Here is a 22,943-nt window from a genome sequence, read left to right as displayed (position 1 = left end):
TTCTTTCAGACATCTGGGCATCAAAAGGACTTCATGCATTTTAACTAAGTTGTTTCACATCTAAGAGACTTAAGCCTGTCAGCTATTTTGTGGTGCTTCACTCTGTCAGGAAAAAGGAGGGAGGGGGTGTGGGCGACTTCAGAGATTTTTAATATTTTCTATGACACCGATATTTTCACAAATAAAAAATTAAAAAATGAGAAATCGCTGGTCAACTTTTAACCCTTATAACTTCCTAACAAAAAAAATAGTTTCAAAAATTGTGCTGACATAAAAATTATAAGTTTGAAACGTACAAAAATTTCACCAAAATCTCCAATATTTTCACAAATAAACACAAGTCATATCAAACAAATTTTACCACTATCATGAAGTACAATATGTCACGTGAAAACAATTTCAGAATCGGTGGGATCCGTTGAAGTGTTGACACTGGCTAGAATTGAAAAAATTGGCCTGGTCAGGAAGGTGAAAACAGGCTTCGGAGTGAAGGGGTAATGTTAGAAGGATAACTAAGGACAAAGGAGTTATTACCTAAAAGACAGAAACCCAAACATAGGATTTTTTTTTTCTTTATTAATGTTTGAGATTTTCCATTATGACAACTAAACAATCTACAAACAACATGCAAGTGTAGGTTTAGCTATTATAATGCTATGTGAATGTGACCTCCTACTCTGAGCATAAGGCCACGGCCCCACTATTAGTATTTGGTCAGTATTCGGTCAGTGTTTTTTCTCAAGAGTGGGAGACAAAACCAGGTGAGGAACAATCAGAAAAAGGTATAAAAGAAACAAGTGCACCAAATCTGCATTTATCACCCACTCCTGGTTTTGGCTCCCACTCCTGAGAAAAAATACTGATCGGATACTGACCAAATACTGACAGTGGGGCAATGGCCTAGTTTGAGGACTCAGCTTGGCAGGGGGTTGTCCAGCCGATAACCCAACAAGAGCTGGTTCAGAAGCGTCTTCTCATTATCCCTCCTTTGTACTGGAAGTGGCGGCAGTGGATTTCCCTTGTACTCTATCACAGCCATCTTAGCGCGGTCCAGGTTCTCCCTGTTTGGTATCTGGTGCATACTTGTGTAGCTGCCATCATAGGAATTAAATCGAGGAACCAGAGTCTTAAAAAGCTTGTGAATAAGATCCTTCTCCTGCAAAATTAGAGCACAAAAGCAAACATTACCAACATGTAATAATTACCTAACCCTCCTGTTAGAGATAACAGCAGGGGAAATCGCACAGTTCCCACGGTTGCCATTAGTTTGTCATAGAGGACACCAGAGAGATCTGTGCAGGTCCCACTGCTTATACCAGTTTGCCAGAGGACGCAACTCAGCCAATCGTCAGGACAGACGAGTGACGGACAAGGCTACGGCTGCTTCCACTACTAGGCCGGTTATTAGGGAACTTACAGTGAGCATGTGGTATATACATCCAATTCATGGAATAATATATATATATATATATATATATATATATATATATATATATATATATATATATATATATATATATATATATATATATATATATATATATATATATATATATATATATATATACATATGTACGTACACGTACACACACACACACACACACCCTGACCCTATATACACACACAAGCACACACACCCTGAAACTATCACTGCCAACTCCAAAATAACAAAAGGAACTAGTAGCTGCCTCCACAAATTGTTTATACAGGCCGATTTGACACCCATTAGAGGTAGTGTATGGCTTCAGGGGTGCGGTTTACAGAGCAGGAGGAACAGAGCTATTAAATTTTAGATGTTTAATCCAAAAAGGTAGGCAGTGTTTACAAAAAATATACAAAGATTATACAGTACAGTATAAACCAGGGGTCTCAAACACGCGGCCCCTCCGGCTGCTTCTTGCGGCCCGCAGGCACAGACCCCGTAACTATCACGGCTCTCGCCAGCAGCCGCCATCAGCGCTGTAGTGCAGTGTATTGTCACGCAGAGACCGGCTCTCTGCACAGCAATACCAGTGGCAGCCGCCGGCCTATCAGAGGCCAGCGTATGATGTCACTGCCATGCGCAGATGTCAGCTGCTGGCCTCTGATAGGCTGGCGACTGACACTGGTATTGTTGTGCAGAGAGCCGGTCTCTGCGCGGCAATACACTGCATTACAGCGCTGATGGCGGCGGCTGCTGGAGAGAGCCGCGATAGTTACGGGGTCTGTGCCTGTGGGCCACAGGTGCAGAAAGGACGCTGAGGGAACGGAGGACAGGTGAGAATCTTTTTTTTTTTTCTCTGTGATGTGAATACAGCACAGGGGACCTGTGCGCAGTATGGGGGGGACGGACGGACCCTGTGCGCAGTATGGGGGGGGACGGACGGACCCTGTGCGCAGTATGGGGGGGACGGACGGACCCTGTGCGCAGTATGGGGGGGACGGACGGACCCTGTGCGCAGTATGGGGGGGGACGGACGGACCCTGTGCGCAGTATGGGGGGGGACGGACGGACCCTGTGCGCAGTATGGGGGGGACGGACGGACCCTGTGCGCAGTATGGGGGGGACGGACGGACCCTGTGCGCAGTATGGGGGGGACGGACGGACCCTGTGCGCAGTATGGGGGGGACGGACGGACCCTGTGCGCAGTATGGGGGGGACGGACGGACCCTGTGCGCAGTATGGGGGGGACGGACGGACCCTGTGCGCAGTATGGGGGGACGGACGGACCCTGTGCGCAGTATGGGGGGACGGACATGTCAGCAAGCTAAGGACCAGGATGGAGTAACATGTCCGCAATATGGGGGACCACGTTTGCAAAGTGGAGGACCTGGATGGGGGACCATGTCTGCAACGTGGGGGACCATGTCTGCAACGTGGAGGACCTGGATGGGGGAACATGTCTGCAACATGGAGGACCTGGATGGGGGACCATGTCTGCAATATGAAGGACCTAGATGAGGGACCATGTCTGCAATCTGAAGGACCTGGATGAGGGACCATGTCTGCAATCTGAAGGACCTGGATGGGAGACCATGTCTGCAATCTGAAGGACATGGATGGGAGACCATGTCTGCAATCTGAAGGACCTGGATGGGAGACCATGTCTGCAATCTGAAGGACCTGGATGGGAGACCATGTCTGCAATCTGAAGGACCTGGATGGGGGACGAGGTCTGCAATATGAAGGACCTGGATGGGGGACCAGGTCTGCAAGATGAGAACCAGTTCAAAAGGTGTATAGAAAATAAAATGGTATCACTAAAAATGTCACTTTGTCATGCAAATAATGCGGCCCCCCAAATTGAATGTTTTTCTGTGTGCGGCCCATATGCCCAGCTGAGTTTGAGACCCCTGGTATAAACAATCATATGAAATAAAAGGGATAACAGAAAAGTACTAAACCTGTGTCACAGAAATAGCTCAGAGCTTAACGAAGGGAGAAAAGGGACAGAACTACAGCAAGCTGTACCTTCCAGGACTGACAAAACGCAAAAAACCCAAACTCTGCTTTTTATTAGATCAAAGTTATGCCCACAAACCTCTCTTCGCTGAGCTCATATGGAGGCCTGTTGTGGGATGTGTTAGGTCTTTTAGAAAATTATGAGATCCACAACTTTCAGGATATCTTCGCCCCTGGAGGTCTCAGGCGGGAGATATCATTGTCATGTTTCCTATCAAGTTTACCTTTCTATAGAGATGAAACATGTCATGGATAGCATCATCTATCCGATATTAAGTTGGATGTCTTCGGCAGGCCTCAAGGTGAGTGAGTGAATGCATTATGTTAGTCCTTTTGCTACGACACAGTAAATATCTCCCATAAATATCGAATAACAGAAAATCCCATATTCATCACTCTGAACAGAGGAATCTCTTGCCTCAGAAGTGTACTTCTCCACCTTCTGGTTCTTATAGAACCCTTTGTGTAATTAAATGTTCACTCCTGGAGTCCTAATTAATAGATAGATAGATCTATATAATCTCTATCATATACACATACATACATACATACATACATATATACATACATATATACAGTACAGACCAAAAGTTTGGACACACCTTCTCATTTAAAGATTTTTCTGTATTTTCATGACTATGAAACTTGTACATTCACACTGAAGGCATCAAAACCATAAATTAACACATGTGGAATTATATACTTAACAAAAAAGTGTGAAACAACTGAAAATATGTCTTCTATTCTAGGTTCTTCAAAGTAGCCACCTTTTGCTTTGATGACTGCTTTGCACACTCTTGGCATTCTCTTGATGAGCTTCAAGAGGTAGTCACCGGAAATGGTCTTCCAACAATCTTGAAGGAGTTCCCAGAGATGCTTAGCACTTGTTGGCCCTTTTGCCTTCACTCTGCGGTCCAGCTCACCCCAAACCATCTCGATTGGGTTCAGGTCTGGTGACTGTGGAGGCCAGGTCATCTGGCGTAGCACCCCATCACTCTCCTTCTTGGTCAAATAGCCCTTACACAGCCTGGAGGTGTGTTTGGGGGTCATTGTCCTGTTGAAAAATAAATGATGGTCCAACTAAACGCAAACCGGATGGAATAGCATGCCGCTGCAAGATGCTGTGGTAGCCATTCTGGTTCGGTATGCCTTCAATTTTGAATAAATCCCCAACAGTGTCACCAGCAAAGCCCCCCCACACCATCACACCTCCTCCTCCATGCTTCACGGTGGGAACCAGGCATGTAGAGTCCATCCGTTCACCTATTCTGCGTCACACAAAGACACGGTGGTTGGAACCAAAGATCTCAAATTTGGACTCCTCAGACCAAAGCACAGATTTCCACTGGTCTAATGTCCATTCCTTGTGTTCTTTAGCCCAAGCAAGTCTCTTCTGCTTGTTGCCTGTCCTTAGCAGTGGTTTCCTAGCAGCTATTTTACCATGAAGGCCTGCTGCACAAAGTCTCCTCTTAACAGTTGTTGAAGAGATGTGTCTGCTGCTAGAACTGTGTGTGGCATTGACCTGGTCTCTAATCTGAGCTGCTGTTAACCTGCGATTTCTGAGGCTGGTGACTCGGATAAACTTATCCTCAGAAGCAGAGGTGACTCTTGGTCTTCCTTTCCTGGGGCGGTCCTCATGTGAGCCAGTTTCTTTGTAGCGCTTGATGGTTTTTGCAACTGCACTTGGGGACACATTCAAAGTTTGCCCAATTTTTTTTAAAGTAATGATGGCCACTCGTTTTTCTTTACTTAGAATTTGTATTATGGCAAGAAAAAAAACAGCTAACAGACTATTCAGTAGGACTATCAGCTGTGTATCCACCAGACTTCTGGACAACAAAACTGATGGTCCCAACCCCATTTATAAGGCAAGAAATCCCACTTATTAAACCTGACAGGGCACACCTGTGAAGTGAAAACCATTTCCGTTGACTACCTCTTGAAGCTCATCAAGAGAATGCCAAGAGTGTGCAAAGCAGTCATCAAAGCAAAAGATGGCTACTGTGAAGACCCTAGAATATAAGACATATTTTCAGTTGTTTCACACTTTTTTGTTAAGTATATAATTCCACATGTGATAATTCATAGTTTTGATGCCTTCAGTGTGAATGTACAATTTTCAAAGTCATGAAAATGCAGAAAAATCTTTAAATGAGGTGTGTCCAAACTTTTGGTCTGTACTGTATATATATATATATATATATATATATATATATATATATATATATATATATATATATATATATATATATATATATATATATATATATATATATATATATACACACACATACATACATACATACACACACTGCTCAAAACAATAAAGGGAACAGTGAAATCCCCCCTCCTAGATGTGAATGAATGAAATCTTCTCATTGAATACTTTGTTCTGTAGAAGCTGAATGTGCTGACACCAAAATCACACAAAAATCATCAATGGAAATCACATTTATTAACCAATGGAGGCCTGGAAGTGGAGTCACCCCCAAAATTAAAGTGGAAAAACACACTACAGGCTGATCCAACTCTGATGTAATGTCCTTAAAACAAGTCAAAATGAGTCTCAGTATTGTGTGTGGCCTCCACGTGCCTGTATGACCTCCCTACAATGCCTGGGCATGCTCCTGATGAGGCTGAGTATTGTGTGTGGCCTCCCCGTGCCTGTATGACCTCCCTACAACGCCTGGGCATGCTCCTGATGAGGCTGAGTATTGTGTGTGGCCTCCACGTGCCTGTATGACCTCCCTACAACGCCTGGGCATGCTCCTGATGAGGCTGAGTATTGTGTGTGGCCTCCACGTGCCTGTATGACCTCCCTACAACGCCTGGGCATGCTCCTGATGAGGCTGAGTATTGTGTGTGGCCTCCACGTGCCTGTATGACCTCCCTACAACGCCTGGGCATGCTCCTGATGAGGCTGAGTATTGTGTGTGGCCTCCACGTGCCTGTATGACCTCCATACAACGCCTGGGCATGCTCCTGATGAGGCTGAGTATTGTGTGTGGCCTCCACGTGCCTGTATGACCTCCCTACAACGCCTGGGCATGCTCCTGATGAGGCTGAGTATTGTGTGTGGCCTCCACGTGCCTGTATGACCTCCCTACAACGCCTGGGCATGCTCCTGATGAGGCTGAGTATTGTGTGTGGCCTCCACGTGCCTGTATGACCTCCCTACAACGCCTGGGCATGCTCCTGATGAGGCTGAGTATTGTGTGTGGCCTCCACGTGCCTGTATGACCTCCCTACAACGCCTGGGCATGCTCCTGATGAGGCTGAGTATTGTGTGTGGCCTCCACGTGCCTGTATGACCTCCATACAACGCCTGGGCATGCTCCTGATGAGGCTGAGTATTGTGTGTGGCCTCCACGTGCCTGTATGACCTCCCTACAACGCCTGGGCATGCTCCTGATGAGGCCGAGTATTGTGTGTGGCCTCCACGTGCCTGTATGACCTCCATACAACGCCTGGGCATGCTCCTGATGAGGCTGAGTATTGTGTGTGGCCTCCACGTGCCTGTATGACCTCCCTACAATGCCTGGGCATGCTCCTGATGAGGCTGAGTATTGTGTGTGGCCTCCACGTGCCTGTATGACCTCCCTACAACGCCTGGGCATGCTCTTGATGAGGCTCAGTATTGTGTGTGGCCTCCACGTGCCTGTATGACCTCCCTACAACGCCTGGGCATGCTCCTGATAAGGCTGAGTATTGTGTGTGGCCTCCACGTGCCTGTATGACCTCCCTACAACGCCTGGGCATACTCCTGATGAGGCTCAGTATTGTGTGTGGCCTCCACGTGCCTGTATGACCTCCCTACAACGCCTGGGCATGCTCCTGATGAGGCGGAGTATTGTGTGTGGCCTCGACGTGCCGGTATGACCTCCCTACAACGCCTGGGCATGCTCCTGATGAGGTTGAGTATGGTCTCCTGTGGGATCTCCTCCCAGACCTGGACTAAAGCATCCGCCAACTCCTGGACAGTCTGTGGTGCAACGTGACGTTGGTGGATGGAGCGAGACATGATGTCCCAGATGTGCTCAATCGGATTCAGGTCTGGGGAACGGGCGGCCAGTCCATAGCTTCAATGTCTTCATCTTGCAGGAACTGGTGACACACTCCAGCCACATGAGGTCTGGCATTGTCCTGCATTAGGAGGACCCCAGGGCCAACCGCACCAGCATATGGTCTCACAAGGGGTCTGAGGATGTCATCTTGGTGCCTAATGGCAATCAGGCTACTTCTGGCGAGCACATGGAGGGCTGTGTGGCCCTCCAAAGAAATGCCACCCCACACCATTACTGACCCACTGCCAAACCGGTCATGCTGAAGGATGTTGCAGGCAGCAGATCGCTCTCCACGGCGTCTCCAGACTCTGTCACGTCTGTCACATGTGCTCAGTGTGAACCTGCTTTCATCTGTGAAGAGCACAGGGCGCCAGTGGTGACTTTGCCAATCCTGGTTTTCTGTGGCAAATGCGAAACGTCCTGCATGATGTTGGGCTGTGAGCACAGCCCCCATCTGTGGACGTTGGCCCCTCATACCACCCTCATGGAGTCGGTATCTAACTGTTTGTGCAGACACATGCACATTTGTGGCCTGCTGGAGGTCATTTTGCAGGGCTCTGGCAGTGCTCCTCCTGTTCCACCTTGCACAAAGGCGGATGTAGCGGTCCTGCTGCTGGGTTGTTGCCCTCCTACGGCCCCCTCCACATCTCCTGGTGTACTGGCCTGTCTCCTGGTAGCGCCTCCAGCCTATGGACACTACGCTGACAGACACTGTAAACCTTCTTGCAACAGCTTGCATTGATATGCCATCCTGGATGAGCTGCACTACCTGAGCAACTTCTGTGGGTTGTAGAGTCCGTCTCATGCTACCACGAGTGTGAAAGCAGAACCAACATTCAAAAGTGACCAAAACATCAGCCAGAAAGCATTGGTACTGAGATGTGGTCTGTGGTCCCCACCTGCAGAACCACTCCTTTATTGAGGGTGTCTTGATAATTGCCAATAATTTCCATCTATCGTCTATTCCATTTGCACATCAGCATGTGAGATTGATTGTCAATCAGTGTTGCTTCCTAAGTGGACAGTTTGATTTCACAGAAGTTTGATTTACTTGGAGTTATATTCTGTTGTTTAAGTGTTCCCTTTATTTTTTTGAGCAGTGTATGTATATAGGCACATTAGTATATGGAAGGGGGAATACTTTTCCAGATGGGTGGTGACCATGGCAGCCATTTTGAAGTCGGCCATTTTGGATCTTTGGATCCAACTTTATTTTTTTCAATGGGAAGAGGGTCATGTGACACATCTAACTTATTGAGAATTTCATAAGAAAAACAATGGTGTGCTTGGTTTTAATGTAACTTTATTCTTTCATGAGCGATTTTGTTGTCAGCACATTCAACTTTGTACAGAACAAAGTATTCAATGAGAATATTTCATTCATTCAGATCTACAACCCCCGGCAAAAATTATGGAATCACCGGGCTCAGAGGATGTTCATTCAGTTGTTTAATGTTGTTGAAAAAAAGCAGATCACAGACATGGCACAAAACTAAAGTCATTTCAAATGGCAACTTTATGGCTTTAAGAAACACTAAAAGAAATCAAGATTAAAAATGTGGTACTCAGTAAGGGTCATTTTTTTCAGACCAAGCAGAGGGAAAAAATTATGGAATCACCGGGCTCGGAGGATGTTCATTCAGTTGTTTAATGTTGTTGGAAAAAAGCAGATCATAGACATGGCACAAAACTAAAGTCATTTCAAATGGCAACTTTATGGCTTTAAGAAACACTAAAAGAAATCAAGATAAAAAATGTGGTACTCAGTAAAGGTATTTCTTTTACAGACCAAGCACAGGGAAAAATTATGGAATCATTCAATTCTGAGGAAAAAATTATGGAATCATGAAAAACAAACACACAAAAGAACACTCCAATACATCACTAGTATTTTGTTGCACCACCTCTGGCTTTAATAACAGCTTGCAGTCTCTGAGGCATGGACTTAATGAGTGACAAACAGTACTCTTCATCAATCTGGCTCCAACTTTCTCTGATTGCTGTTGCCAGATCAGCTTTGCAGGTTGGAGCCTTGTCAGGGACCATTTTCTTCAACTTCCACCAAAGATTTTCAATTGGATTGAGATCCGGACTATTTGCAGGCCATGACATTGACCTTATGTGTCTTCTTTCAAGGAATGTTTTCACAGTTTTTGCTCTATGGCAGGATGCATTATCTTGAAAAATGATGTCATCACCGGCAAACATCCTTTCAATTGATGGGATAAGAAAACTGTCCAAAATATCAATGTAACCTTGGGCATTTCTTGAAGATGTAATGACGGCCATCTCCCAGTGCCTTTACCTGACATGCAGCCCCATATCATCAATGACTGTGGAAATTTGCATGTTCTCTTCATGCCGTCATCTTTATAAATCTCATTGGAACGGCACCAAACAAAAGTTCCAGCATCATCACCTTGCCCAATGCAGATTCGTGATTCATCACTGAATATGACTTTCATCCAGTCATCCACAGTCCACGATTGCTTTTCCTTAGCCCATTGTAACCTTGTTGTTTTCTGTTTAGGTGTTAATGATGGCTTATGTTTAGCTTTTCTGTATGTAAATCCCATTTCCTTTAGGTGGTTTCTTACAGGTCGGTCACAGACATTGACTCCAGTTTCCTCCCATTCGTTCCTCATTTGTTTTGTTGTGCATTTCCTCTTTTGGAGACATATTGCTTTAAGTTTCCGGTCTTGAGGCTTTGATGTCTTCCTTGGTCTACCAGCATGTTTGCCTTTAACAACCTTCCCATGTTGTTTGTATTTGGTCCAGATTTTAGACACAGCTGACTGTGAACAACCAACATCTTTTGCAACATTGCGTGATGATTTACCTTCTTTTACGAGTTTGATATTCCTCTCCTTTGTTTCAATTGACATCTCTCGTGTTGGAGCCATGATTCATGTCAGTCCACTTGGTGCAACAGCTCTCCAAGGTGTGATCACTCCTTTTTAGATGCAGACTAACGAGCAGTTCTAATTTGATGCAGGTGTTAGTTTTGGAAATGAAAATTTACAGGGTGATTCCATAATTTTTTCCTCAAAATTGAGTGATTCCATAATTTGTTCCCTCTGCTTGGTCTGAAAAAAATACCCTTACTGAGTACCACATTTTTAATCTTGATTTCTTTTAGTGTTTCTTAAAGCCCTAAAGTTGCCATTTGAAATGACTTTAGTTTTGTGCCATGTCTGTGATCTGCTTTTTTTCAACAACATTAAACAACTGAATGAACATCCTCCGAGCCCGGTGATTCCATAATTTTTGCCAGGGGTTGTAGGATGTGTTATTTGAATGTTCCCTCTATTTTTTTGAGCAGAGTATAATATATATATATATATATATATATATATATATATATATATATATATATATATATATATATATATATATATATATATATATATATATATATATATATAATCTCTATTATATATATCTTTTTAGAGGCTTTAGCAATAGCTACGTCTAATTTTGGAGCTTTGTCCCAGGATGATGAGGATGAATCGTCAAAAGGATAATTCCTCTTGAAGGATGGGATAAAGGAAGGTTTCCTTTCTGTTTTCTTCCATTTTCTTTTAATCAGAGACTGGATTTTTTCATTAAGAGATCAGAACGCAGTGCAGAGACTGGCGGAGGCTCTCCTGGTCCAAGCGTGACAGCTTCACATATTTCTTTGTAGCTGTCACGTTCGGGTCACGAGAGCCACCAGCCAGTCCATGCACTGTATTCAGATTTATACGGTCGTCTGACTGCACCCTTATTTGGCTATCACCCCTGATTCACCGGAGTGCAGTCAGCCATCACCTGCAGCTTATGTCCGCCTGACTGGATCCGCAAGATCTTCTATTGATAAACGCCTGCTGCAGTCCATGCACAGACACTAGAGGGTTTCCAGTGCTCCTTCACCGAAAAAAACTTAAAATGTGCTCCACCCTGGAATGCACGCCGAGAAGCATCACAAAGGAAGTGGACTCCCCCACCTGCGCATACATCCTGCGGTCGAGAACCAGGAGGCAGGAAGCGGAGAGCCTTCATCAGAGGGAAGTAGCAGACACCAGGAGCTACATTCATGGCCGAGAGACCTCTGCCAGAGAGGTGTCGGCTACGGACCTGTTGACAGGAGGAAGAGACGAGCCACATGACCCTCTCGAGATACCCCACTCTAGACTAAGATCTTCACAAGCACAATATACCCCTGATGCAACTGTCGGTGGTGGTGGGAGGTGTTATTTAACCTTTATGTGTTCCTGCTCCTACAGAGGATAAAAAGGGCTACCTCCTGGTGTGCTGTCAGGAGGGTCGTCTGGGAAAAATGAATTTTATAGCACACCTCCAACGTTTTTGACTTTTTTTTCTGTTGGAGTGGTGTCACTAATGTAAGTTCCCTGGCTCTAGCTTCATACCCATTAGCCATCTTCATCTGTTCCCAGTGCCATTCTAGTCAGTCTTGCACTGGTTTCGATCTGCCGGATCGATCCAGTGTTTGCTGATCAGAAAGTCACAACTCAATGCAAGTCTATAAGAGCCAGAACAAAGCTTTAATAGACTTACATCGAGAGCTTAATTTACGCTTAGTCAAAAACTGCAGTCACAAGTTGGCGGTGCGGGATCAGAGCGGCGCAGGGCCCGGTAAGTAAAATACTAGGGGCAGGAAACTTACATTATTATTAGTATTGCTTGTGAAGGAAGCGAGTCCGGCTTCAATCCGTAAAATCAAATCCTTTACTTCCTGATTAAAACAGATATGGCAACATGGCACCCCATCAGACAGAGATTAAGAACGTAGTAGTTGTTCGAAACGCATTCGATTTAACCCCCTGCAACGCTTATCCCCTAATCCCGCTAATCATGCTTATGCCTAGGCATATTTTAGTGTTGCCATATCTATTTTAATCATGAAATAAAGGATCTGATTTTATGGATTGAAGCTGAACTCACTTCCTTCGCAGGGAGTATAGAATCACTTACGGTTAGCCAGAAGTCGGCCATTTTCATAGCTTTCTCATCATTATCTCCACATTTCCCATAATCGATAATCTGAAAAGAAAAAGCGGGACAGTATCAGTCGCTGACCAGAGCAGTATAACACAATGGTGCTGTTGTAAAATGGCACTCAAAAAAAACAATCTTCAGGAAGATAAGGCTGGTTACGGCCTGCCGGGCGCATTAAGGGCTCATACACACGTCTGTGCCCATCAATCAGGGAACGGACTGGCTGCAGCTCTCACAGCTTCATATATTTCTAGGAGGCTGTCACGCTCAGGTTGGGAGACCAGTAGCCAGTTTGTGTACTGCAGTCCAAGGATATCTGAATGAGCCCTAAAACTATCAGTAACTTCAAAGATCAATTGTTCTCAGTGGGAAAAACAAAATAATCTTGTAGTTCTGAGACCTTTAAATGGCTGACAGATAAAATAAGCGACGTTACATAGCGAGCGCTGCAGACTACTGCGGTCTCCTCATCCGGATCGGGTACAAAAGAAAGAAACCCAAGTGTATCCACAAAAGAGCAAAGAAATAAACTGAGCTCAGAGCGACTCAGATAAGAGGAAAGTTTTATTGGCCCAATACCCGTGTAAGGCTAAGTGCACACTGTGCACTTTTGATGCGTTTTCGTGGCGTTTTTTCCATGCGGATATGCACCAAAAACACTAGGTAATCTGTGTGCCAGCTAATGCAATGACAATCCTGATGTGCTGTGCACAGATGCGGAATTTTCTGCTCAGGATTGTCATTTTGCTTAACCCCTTTACCCCCCCCGAGGCGGTTTGCAGGTTAATGACCAGGCCAATTTTACAATTCTGACCACTGTCACTTTAGGAGGTAATAACTCTGGAACGCTTCAACAGATCCCACCGATTCTGAGACTATTTCTTCATGATATATTGAACTTCATAATAGTGGTAAAATTTCTTCGATATCACTTGCGTTTATTTGTGGGAAAAAGAAAAAAAAAAAAAAAAAAAAAAAAAAAAAAAAACACGGAAATTTGGTGAAAATTTCGCAATTTTAAAAATTTAAATTTTCATGTCCTTAAATCAGAGAGATATGTCACACAAAATAGTTAATAAATAACATTTACCACATGTCTGCTTTACATCAGCACAATTTTGGAACCAAATTTTTGTTTATTAGGAAGATATAAGGGTTAAAAGTTGACCAGCGATTTCTCATTTTTCCAACAAAATTTACAAATCCATTTTTTTTTTTTTTTTTTTTAGGGATCACATGTGAAGTGACTTTGAGAGGTCTTTATGACAGAAAATACCCAAAAGTGACACCATTCTAAAAACTTCACCCCTCAAGGTGCTCAAAACCACATTCAAGAACATTATAAACCCTTCAGGTGCTTCACAGGAATTTTTGGAATGTGGAAGAAAAAAATGAACATTTAACTTTTTTCACAAAAATGTTACTTTAGACCCCAATTTTTTTATTTTCGCAAGGGTATCAGGAAAAAAAATAGACCCCAAAATTTGTTGTGCAATTCCTCCTGAGCACGCAGATACCCCATATGTGGGGGAAAACCACTGTTTACACACACGGCAGGGCTCGGAAGGGAAGGAGCGCCATTTGACTTTTTGAAAGTAAAATTTGCTTGAATAATTAGCGGACGCCATGTTGCGTTTGGAGAGCCCCTGATGTGCCTAAACAGTGGAAACCCCTCCCAAGTGACATTTTGGAAACTAGACCCCTCAAGGATTTTATCAAGGGGTATAGTGAACATTTTGAACCCAGAGGTATGACACAGAATTTGATAACATTAGGTCATCATAGTGAATAAGTTGTCATTAGTCTTGAGTGCAAGTGCTCGCTATTTGAGTTTGCATCGGGTACTCAGGTATGCACCAAGCATCGCGTGTGCTCGAGTGACATGCTCGAGTCCCCGCATGTTTCATGGTTATTAGACACCCAAAAAATAACCTGCGGGGATCACTCGTGCATGGCAGGCAATCCCCGCAAGGTTTTTTTGGCTGTATAACAGCCACAAAACATAAGGGGCGAAGACTGGAGGACCCACGATACTTGGTGCATACCCGAGCACCCGATGCAAACTCAAGTAGTGAGCACTTGCGCTCAACACTAGTCGCCATATTGTCATTATTTTTTCTTTAAGTTTGAAAGAATCCCAACCCCAGCACAAGCCCAACCCAAACAAGAGCAGAACCCTAGCACAAGCCCAACCCAAACCAGAGCAGAACCCTAGCACAAGCCAAACCCCACAAGCCCAACCCAAACCAGAGCAGAACCCCAGCACAAGCCCAACCCAAACCAGAGCAGAACCATGGCACAAGCCAAACCCCCCACAAGCCCAACCCAAACCATAGCAGAACCCCAGCATAAGCCCAACCCCACACAAGCCCAACCCAAACCAGAGCAGAACCCCACACAATCCCAACCCAAACCAGAGCAGAACCCTAGCACAAGCCCAACCCAAACTAGAGCAGAACCCTAGCAAAAGCCCAACCCAAACTAGAGCAGAACCCTAGCACAAGCCCAACCCAAACTAGAGCAGAACCCTAGCACAAGCCCAACCCAAACCAGAGCAGAACCCTAGTACAAGCCCAACCCAAACCAGAGCAGAACCCTAGCAAAAGCCCAACCCAAACCAGAGCAGAACCCTAGCAAAAGCCCAACCCAAACCAGAGCAGAACTCTAGCAAAAGCCCAACCCAAACTAGAGCAGAACCCTAGCACAAGCCCAACCCAAACCAGAGCAGAACCCTAGTACAAGCCCAACCCAAACCAGAGCAGAACCCTAGCACAAGCCCAACCCAAACTAGAGCAGAACCCTAGAAAAAGCCCAACCCAAACTAGAGCAGAACCCTAGCACAAGCCCAACCCAAACCAGAGCAGAACCTTAGCACAAGCCCAACCCCACACAAGCCCAACCCAAACCAGAGCAGAACCCCAGCACAAGCCCAACCCAAACTAGAGCAGAACCATAGCACAAGCCGAACCCCAGCACAACCCTAACCCTAGAGTTTATATTTTATGCCTTTCCTCGTGCGGTATAAGTGATTAGACGACTTTCCTCTTCGGGTCGGTGCGATTACAGCGATACCAGATTCATATCGGGGTTTTTATGTTTCGCAGCTGTCACACACTAAAAAAACCCCTTTTTTTTGCATCGCCATATTTTGAGAGCTATAATTTTTCCATATTTCGGCCGACAGTCATGTGACGGCTTGTTTTTTTGTGGGACAGGTTGACGTTTTATTGGTATCATTTTCAGGCACGTGACATTTTTTGATCGCTTTCTATTCCGATATTTGGGAGAAAGAAAAAACAAAAACCAACAATTCATGAATTGCTTTTTTGTTGTTTTTTTATGCCGTTCTGCGTGTGGTAAAATTGATGAGGCAGCTTTATTCTTTGGGTCAGTACTTTACACTGGTACCACATTTATATATTTTTTTATGTTTTGGTGCGTTTACACGATAAGTTTTTTATAAAAAATATTTTTTTTGTATCGCTTTATTCTGAGAGCTATAACTTTCAGAGATACTATTTTTTATTCACATTCATCTTTTTGATCGTGTTTTATTCCATGTCAGGGAGATATTAACCATTTCTCCCCCTGAAGCTCCTCTCACCATTTGTCGGTACAAGAACTGTCTCCATAAAACTCTGAACACAAAGCCCCAATTAACACACTCATAAGTAAGGCCTTGTACACAAATGCTGGCCAGATAGGTGCCACCAGCTTACTTAAAATGTGAGCATATTTCCCCTGGAAGATGCAGAGGGTGATTAAAACGCAGGCGTGCAATAATTTACGTGTAACTGTGGAAGCTGCTCCCCGAGCTTCAAAAAGAAATCTCCAGGCACTCGGGAGCCAAAAACAAAATATGAAATATTGTAACTTCCATACGTCCGACAATAACGGGACCCATATTTTTAGGGGTAGGACCAGCTAGGGAAGGATAGAGATATTTTTCTGTAGCTGAAAAACCCTCCGTAGAGCTGTACCGCAAAAACACCAGAATAGCAGACTGCAACTATGCAATGTGCGGTCTCTAAATGAAGGTAAAATCATAATAGAAAATGTGATACCACTTTTGGGCTTCTGGGATCAACCAGCGGTAAGTTATCCTAAAAAACAGGTTTTTAATACAGACTTGAGAGGTTGAGCCCAAGCCCACATGATGTCATTACAGTGATGTGGGAGCTGATCTTCCCCTTCGGCATGAGAGCCAGAGGAAGATTGATCAATGTTCTTTGTCCGGGAGTATAGGTCTATCATATCGGAGAACCCCGTTTCATAACAGTTTAAGCGGAGCATTTCCTCTCCACCTATATTGAATCGTCGCAGCGATCTTTATAGTGTAAGTTCTTCTTTAATTCTTATTATTTTGTGTAACTGCTTATGCATTTTAAATATCTCTTTTGTAACATTCTTGTGTATATTTTTCCTAAACACTGCCTCCCTTTTTGATTACATATAAAATTTAATAGCTCCGTTTCATTTATCCTGTAATCATTCCGTCCCCCAAAGCCATATACGCTACCAAAACGCAGGCGTCTGTCCAGGCCTGTATTATATTTCAAATCTGGACGGTGGTGGCAGAGAATAACATTAATAATCGGGCTATCGTGAATCAGACAGTGACCGTACGGATTCCATACATTGGAATCCAGAGGTGTGACGCCATACGCTCACTGGTCGCTTGCCGATACCCAAAGAGTGATTAGTCTGGATCGTGTGCTCGCGATTCAGGACGAAATCCGTAACATAGTGACGTCACGGTGAGATATTGCGTGATCTCCCTGGGTCCGTCGCTGTGGGGATACATGACATTCCATTTTTTGTTCGGTGTTATGATGATAAAGCATCGTTTTATGCTTCGTTTTTTTTTTCACCGTGTTCACTAAAGGGGTTTTATTTAGTGGGACAGTTTTATAGGTCAGGTCGTTCTGGATGCAGCGATACCAAATATGTGTACTTTTATTTATTTTTTTTTTTCAGAATAATATTTATTCATGGGTACAATATTTTTTTCTATATTTTTACAAAAAAAAATTTCACTTTCTGACACTTTTCTTACTTTTACACATTGTCCCTCTATAGGACTTTCACTTTTTACATTCTGATCGCCTGTATAGCATAGGAATGCAGCAGGATCTCTGTGCTATCCAGGCGGCGCATGAGTAAAGTAACTTCTTGGTGACGACATCCAGGTCACCATGACAGCCACCGGGACCCGGCACAGACAGTACGGGACGCCGGAGATGAAGTGAGTATCGCTTAACTCCCCTTGCCACCGGAATGCTGCGATCGACTTCGATCGCAGGATTTCGGGGGTTAATCTGCAGGGAGCTGTGCGGGACCGCTCCTAGCACCGGGTGTCAGAAGTAAGAATCAGCTGACACCGGAAGCCGATTGCCCCGCACCGCTTGTGTGCGGACGCGATCGCATTTGCAGTAATAGTACGTCCCTGTCCCAATACGCCCAGGTCACCAAGACGTACTATTACCACAAATGTCAGAAAGGGGTTAATACTAGTGATGAGCGAGCATGCTCGCCACTGCTCGATACTCGCCCGAGCATCTCAGTACTCGAGATGCTCGGAGCTCGCTGAGTACTTTCGAGATGCTCGGGCGGGAGCTCGGGTCCCGTCCTGCATGTCTGGCGCTATTTAGAGCACCAATCATGCAGGGATTGTCTGTCACTCACTGTAATGTCACAGCCATGGTGGTTGTGGCATTACAGTGATTGCCCAAATCGATGGGAATAGTGCTCACAGTGAAACATGAAAAACCGGCAATTCAGCAGCGGCATACACCGGTACCCGACAATTTAGACAAGAAAGAATAGAGCTTCACACATAGATTAGATAGATAGAAACATGTCAGTCACACATATAAGAAGTACAGTGACAGTGTTGGTTACTGTACTTGTCATTTAGTGTTAAAATAAAGGATTTATTATTAAAAAAAATTGGCGTGGGGTTCCCCGTAATTTTAGTCTCTAGCGGAGGTTAAGCAGACGGCTGGGGCAGATGTTTGAAGCCTGGGAAGGGGGTAATACCCACGGAGCTTCCCAGGCTACTAATATCAGCCCCCAGCTGAATACATAGCCTTTACTAGCTATTAAAATAGGGGACCCCCCCAAAAAAAATAGGGGGGACCCCACGTCATTTTTTTTTTTAATAGCTAGCAAAGGCTAGGCAGACAGCTGGGGGCTGATATTAATAGCCCAGGAAGGGTGCCATGAATATTGCCCCCCCAGGCTAGAAACACCAGCCGTCAGCCGCCCCAGAAATGGCGCATCCATAGGATACGCCAATTCTGGCACTTAGCCTCGCTCTTCCCACTGCCCTGTAGCGGTGGCAGTGGGGTAATAGGGCTGGGGTTGATGTCAGCTTATAATGCCAGCTGACAGCAAGCCCAGGTTAGTAATGGAGAGGCGTCTATAAGACACCCCCATTACTAACCCCATAGTGAAAGTTACAAAAAAAAACACAAACACCCAGAATAAAGTCCTTTAATTGAAATAAACACACAATTCTTTATTGTTCTAAATTAAACCATACTTACCATCACGCCCATTCCAGCTGAAGCCAACGATCTCCTGCAATAAAAGAAAAATAATAAAGCAACATCATCCTTACCTTTCCATGGTTCCCACGATGGCTCTAGCTCTGCTACATTCACATGACAGGCTGGACCGCAGCCGAAAGCTGCCATCCAGCCTGTCATCCCGCAGACACTGAGAAGCGCAGGCATGCTTGCGCTCCTCAGTGTCTGGCTGTGACGGCATCCAGATGAGCCGAGTTCATGTCCAATGAACTCAGCTCACCTCATGCACGTCACTGACAGCGTGGGAGAATTCTCCTGCGCATGCGGTGAGCGTGAGAGAATTACGGGGAACCCCACGCCAATTTTTTTTTTTAATAAATCCTTTATTTTAACACTGAATGACAAGTACAGTAATCAACATTATCACGGTACTTCTTATATATGTGACTGACATGTTTCTATGTATCTAATCTATGTGTTCTAAATTGTCGGGTACCGGTGTATGCCGCTGATGAATTGCTGGCCAGCTTTTTTAAAGAGACGGGTGCATGAAAATCGGAGGACACTAGTGTGTTCCAAGTGCCCTGCTATGTTTTTCATGCACCCTCCTATATATCCTGCCTGCCTGTCTGCCTATATATTCTGCCTGCCTGACGTTTAATTGAGCACCGTTCCAATCGATTTGGGCAATTTTTGACCTTCTGAGACCACCGGGGGGGACCGCCAGAGAAATGCTGGAGTTTCCCATAGACTTACATTGGGTTCGTTGCTGGGGTTGAGCACCCGAGTACTCCAATGTGCTCAACACGAGCTTCGAGCACCCGAGCATTTTAGTGCTCACTCATCACTAGTTAATACCCATATGTTAAATAAAAAAGAAAAGCAAACCTTTAAAGGGGCACTCCATGGAGATAAAAAATATTCGAATGGCCATGCCTCCATAAATTATTAGGGTAACATGAATAGTGCTGTTTGTAGTCCCCATAGTACCTGTAGTTCAGTGCAATGCTGTGGCTCCTCCTTGGTACTCCCCCCTCCCTTCTGGGACTTCACACATCAGGAGGCATGGTCTGTTACCAGCTGCTCGTACCTGCCACCCCCTGATATCTGCTCCTGCTCAGTCCGGGATCAGGGGGGGGTGTGACCCGCTAGTACCTGCACAAAGCGCAGCACGGGCCACTACTGAGCACGTGCACAAAGCGCAGCACGGGCCACTACTGAGCACGTGCACAAAGCGCAGCACGGGCCACTTCTGAGCACGTGCACAAAGCGCAGCACGGGCCACTACTGAGCACGTGCACAAAGCGCAGCACGGGCCACTACTGAGCACGTGCACAAAGCGCAGCACGGGCCACTACTGAGCACGTGCACAAAGCGCAGCACGGGCCACTACTGAGCACGTGCACAAAGCGCAGCACGGGCCACTACTGAGCACGTGCACAAAGCGCAGCACGGGCCACTACTGAGCACGTGCACAAAGCGCAGCACAGATTTATCTCCATTAAAAGCAGAGATCCTGAGATCAGAAACAGAACAGACATTTATAGGACAGTTCATAACTTTCCCAAGTTCTTATGAAAAAATTGAAAGCACATCCTACATAGTACTGCACCCAATGTATTATATACAGTGGTGTGAAAGTGTTTGCCCCCTTCCTAATTTCTTATTCTTTTGCATGTTTGTCAGACTGAAATGTTTCAAATCACAAAACAAATGTAAATATTACACAAAGATTACACAAAATGCAGTTTATATATGAAGGTCTTTATTATTAAGGGAAAAATAAATCCAAACCTACAGGGCCCTGTGTGATAAAGTAATTCCTCCCACCCCTTAAAACATACATTAACTGTGGTTTATCACATATTTGAGAAGCTGAGTACAATTTCCCACGCACAGGCCTGATTACTGCCACACCTGTACTCAATCAAGAAATCACATAGGACCTGCCTGACAAAGTGAAGTAGACCAAAAAGGTCCTCAAAAGCCTAGACATCATGCTGCAATCCAACGAAATTCAGGAGAACAAATGGAGGAACAAAGTAATTAAAGATCTATCAGTCTGGAGAAGGTTATAAAGCCATTTCTAAAGCTTTGTGACTAGCGAACCACAGTGAGAGTCATTATCCACAAATGGCGAAAATATGGAACAGGGGTGAACCAAGATCACCAAGACTTTTAGGAGAATACTCAGTGGACTGACGAGACAAAAGTTGAACTTTTTGGAAGGTGTATGTCCCATTACATCTGGCGTAGAAGTAACACAGTATTTTGGAACAAGAGCCATCACAGCGACAGAGCGTACCATCACAGCGACAGAGCGTACCATCACAGCGACAGAGCGTACCATCACAGCGACAGAGCGTACCATCACAGCGACAGAGCGTACCATCACAGCGACAGAGCGTACCATCACAGCAAATTCCTCCAGAGTGCTGTAAAGACTCATCGCCAGTTATCGCAGACGTTCATTTGCAGTTGTTGCTGCTAATGGCCCAACCAGTTATTAGGTTTAGGGGGCAATCACTATCACACAGGGCCCAGTAGGTTTGGATTTCTTTTTCCCCTAATAATAAAGACCTTCATTTAATAACTGCATTTTGTGTTACTTGTGTTATCTTTGTCTAATCTTTATATTTGCTTTGTGATCTGAAACATTTAAATCACAAACATGTAAAAGAATAAGAAATCAGAAAGGGGGCAAATACTTTTTTACACCACATCATTTTAGGAGTCGCTCCATTTTGTCCCGCCTCCACAGCCCTGGCGATATATTTTTGTGCTCTTATTGGTCCTGACCCTGAACACATGTAACAATCCAGAACTTGTAGGATTCTGATAATGAAGTGTTGTGACAGGTCACTACATCTGTCCTCATGCCAGGAGCATTAAGGGGCTCGTCCAGGTGCGCCATCTCTGGGGTCACACTACGTCCGGCAGGCTTCTGAGCACTGGCAGCAGGCGCACTACACGGTGTCAGGTGCTCCGGTGACCACAAGGGGGCGCTCTGTATACATGGGCTCGCCTGCCATTCACCAGCAGTGCAGGAGGCCGCGCTCCTCTATTCCCAATGTGGCTGTATCGCTTATCTATTCCCCCCCCCTCCCTCCTCCTATCCGGCGACAGCCCCCCTACCCCTATCCGGTGACAACACCTATATCCGGCCCATGTCTTCCCATCACCCTGAGGCAGATGACAGCAGGCCGGTTATGGGCGGGGTCAGGGCGGCTCCGCCCTCCCCGCGGCGGTCTCCCCGTTGCTATGGTGACGGCGCTCCTCACCTTGTTAGCGTAGAATCGCAGCTCGTCCGCCCGCGCCCACGTGGTTTCTATGCGCTCATGTCTGACCAGAGCCGTCAGGAGATTCCGCAGCATGTCCAGTCTGGAGCGCGGGCCCAGCCCCATCCGCCGGGCCACCCGGCCATGCGACACCAGCAGCTGCACGCACAACCTCATGCTGCCCTACACCGACTGCAGGCAGGGCGCCGGCCCGCTATCACCTCACTTCCGCCACGCCTTGTGGGCGTGTAATGTAATGCTATGTGCCCAGAGCACCGCTTTGGACTCAGCGAACTATTGCTGGGTCCAAAGCGCTGCGTCCAATCACGCACCCAATGCATTCTATGGGGGAGAATGCAGGCAGAACCTGGAAGGAGCCCATACAGTCCAGACTCAACCCTCTGCCTCCCGGCTTCCGTACATAACACACGCACTCCGGCTTCCATACAATACATACACTTCCGGATTCCGTACATAACACACGCACTCCGGCTTCCGTACACAGCACATACACTTCCGGCATCCGTACATAACACACCTACTTTCGGCTTCCGTACACAATACACACACACTCCGGCTTCATTTTATTACATTCTGTTTCTCCGTTTTGTGACGTAAGTGTCTATTCTCA

At 45.4% G+C, this 22,943-nt stretch overlaps 2 protein-coding genes across 5 annotated transcripts in view; one reads left to right on the top strand and one right to left on the bottom strand.

Annotated features, from left to right (window-relative positions):
* Positions 1–341: 341 nt before the first annotated feature.
* MRPL17 (mitochondrial ribosomal protein L17) lies at positions 342–22,770 on the bottom strand. Its single transcript, XM_073638206.1, has 3 exons — positions 22,316–22,770; positions 12,481–12,549; positions 342–1,156 (listed from the first exon to the last, which is right to left on the bottom strand). Exons 1-3 carry the CDS (start codon positions 22,487–22,489, stop codon positions 914–916), a joined length of 486 nt encoding a protein of 161 aa, XP_073494307.1. The 5' UTR covers positions 22,490–22,770; the 3' UTR covers positions 342–913.
* Positions 22,308–22,943, top strand: part of ZNF410 (zinc finger protein 410) — a 150,644-nt gene continuing 150,008 nt past the window's right edge. For all 4 annotated transcript variants that reach the window (XR_012247301.1, XR_012247300.1, XM_073638203.1 and 1 more), the window contains exon 1: positions 22,308–22,926. The gene's annotated coding sequence lies outside the window, so the exon portion shown is untranslated. The remainder of the gene's footprint in view (positions 22,927–22,943) is intronic.

Source organism: Phyllobates terribilis, unplaced genomic scaffold (genome assembly GCF_046119375.1).
Source record: "Phyllobates terribilis strain yellow unplaced genomic scaffold, ASM4611937v1 Scaffold_7__3_contigs__length_470593459, whole genome shotgun sequence".
NCBI lineage: Eukaryota > Metazoa > Chordata > Amphibia > Anura > Dendrobatidae > Phyllobates > Phyllobates terribilis.
This window is presented reverse-complemented; position numbering and strand designations above follow the sequence as displayed.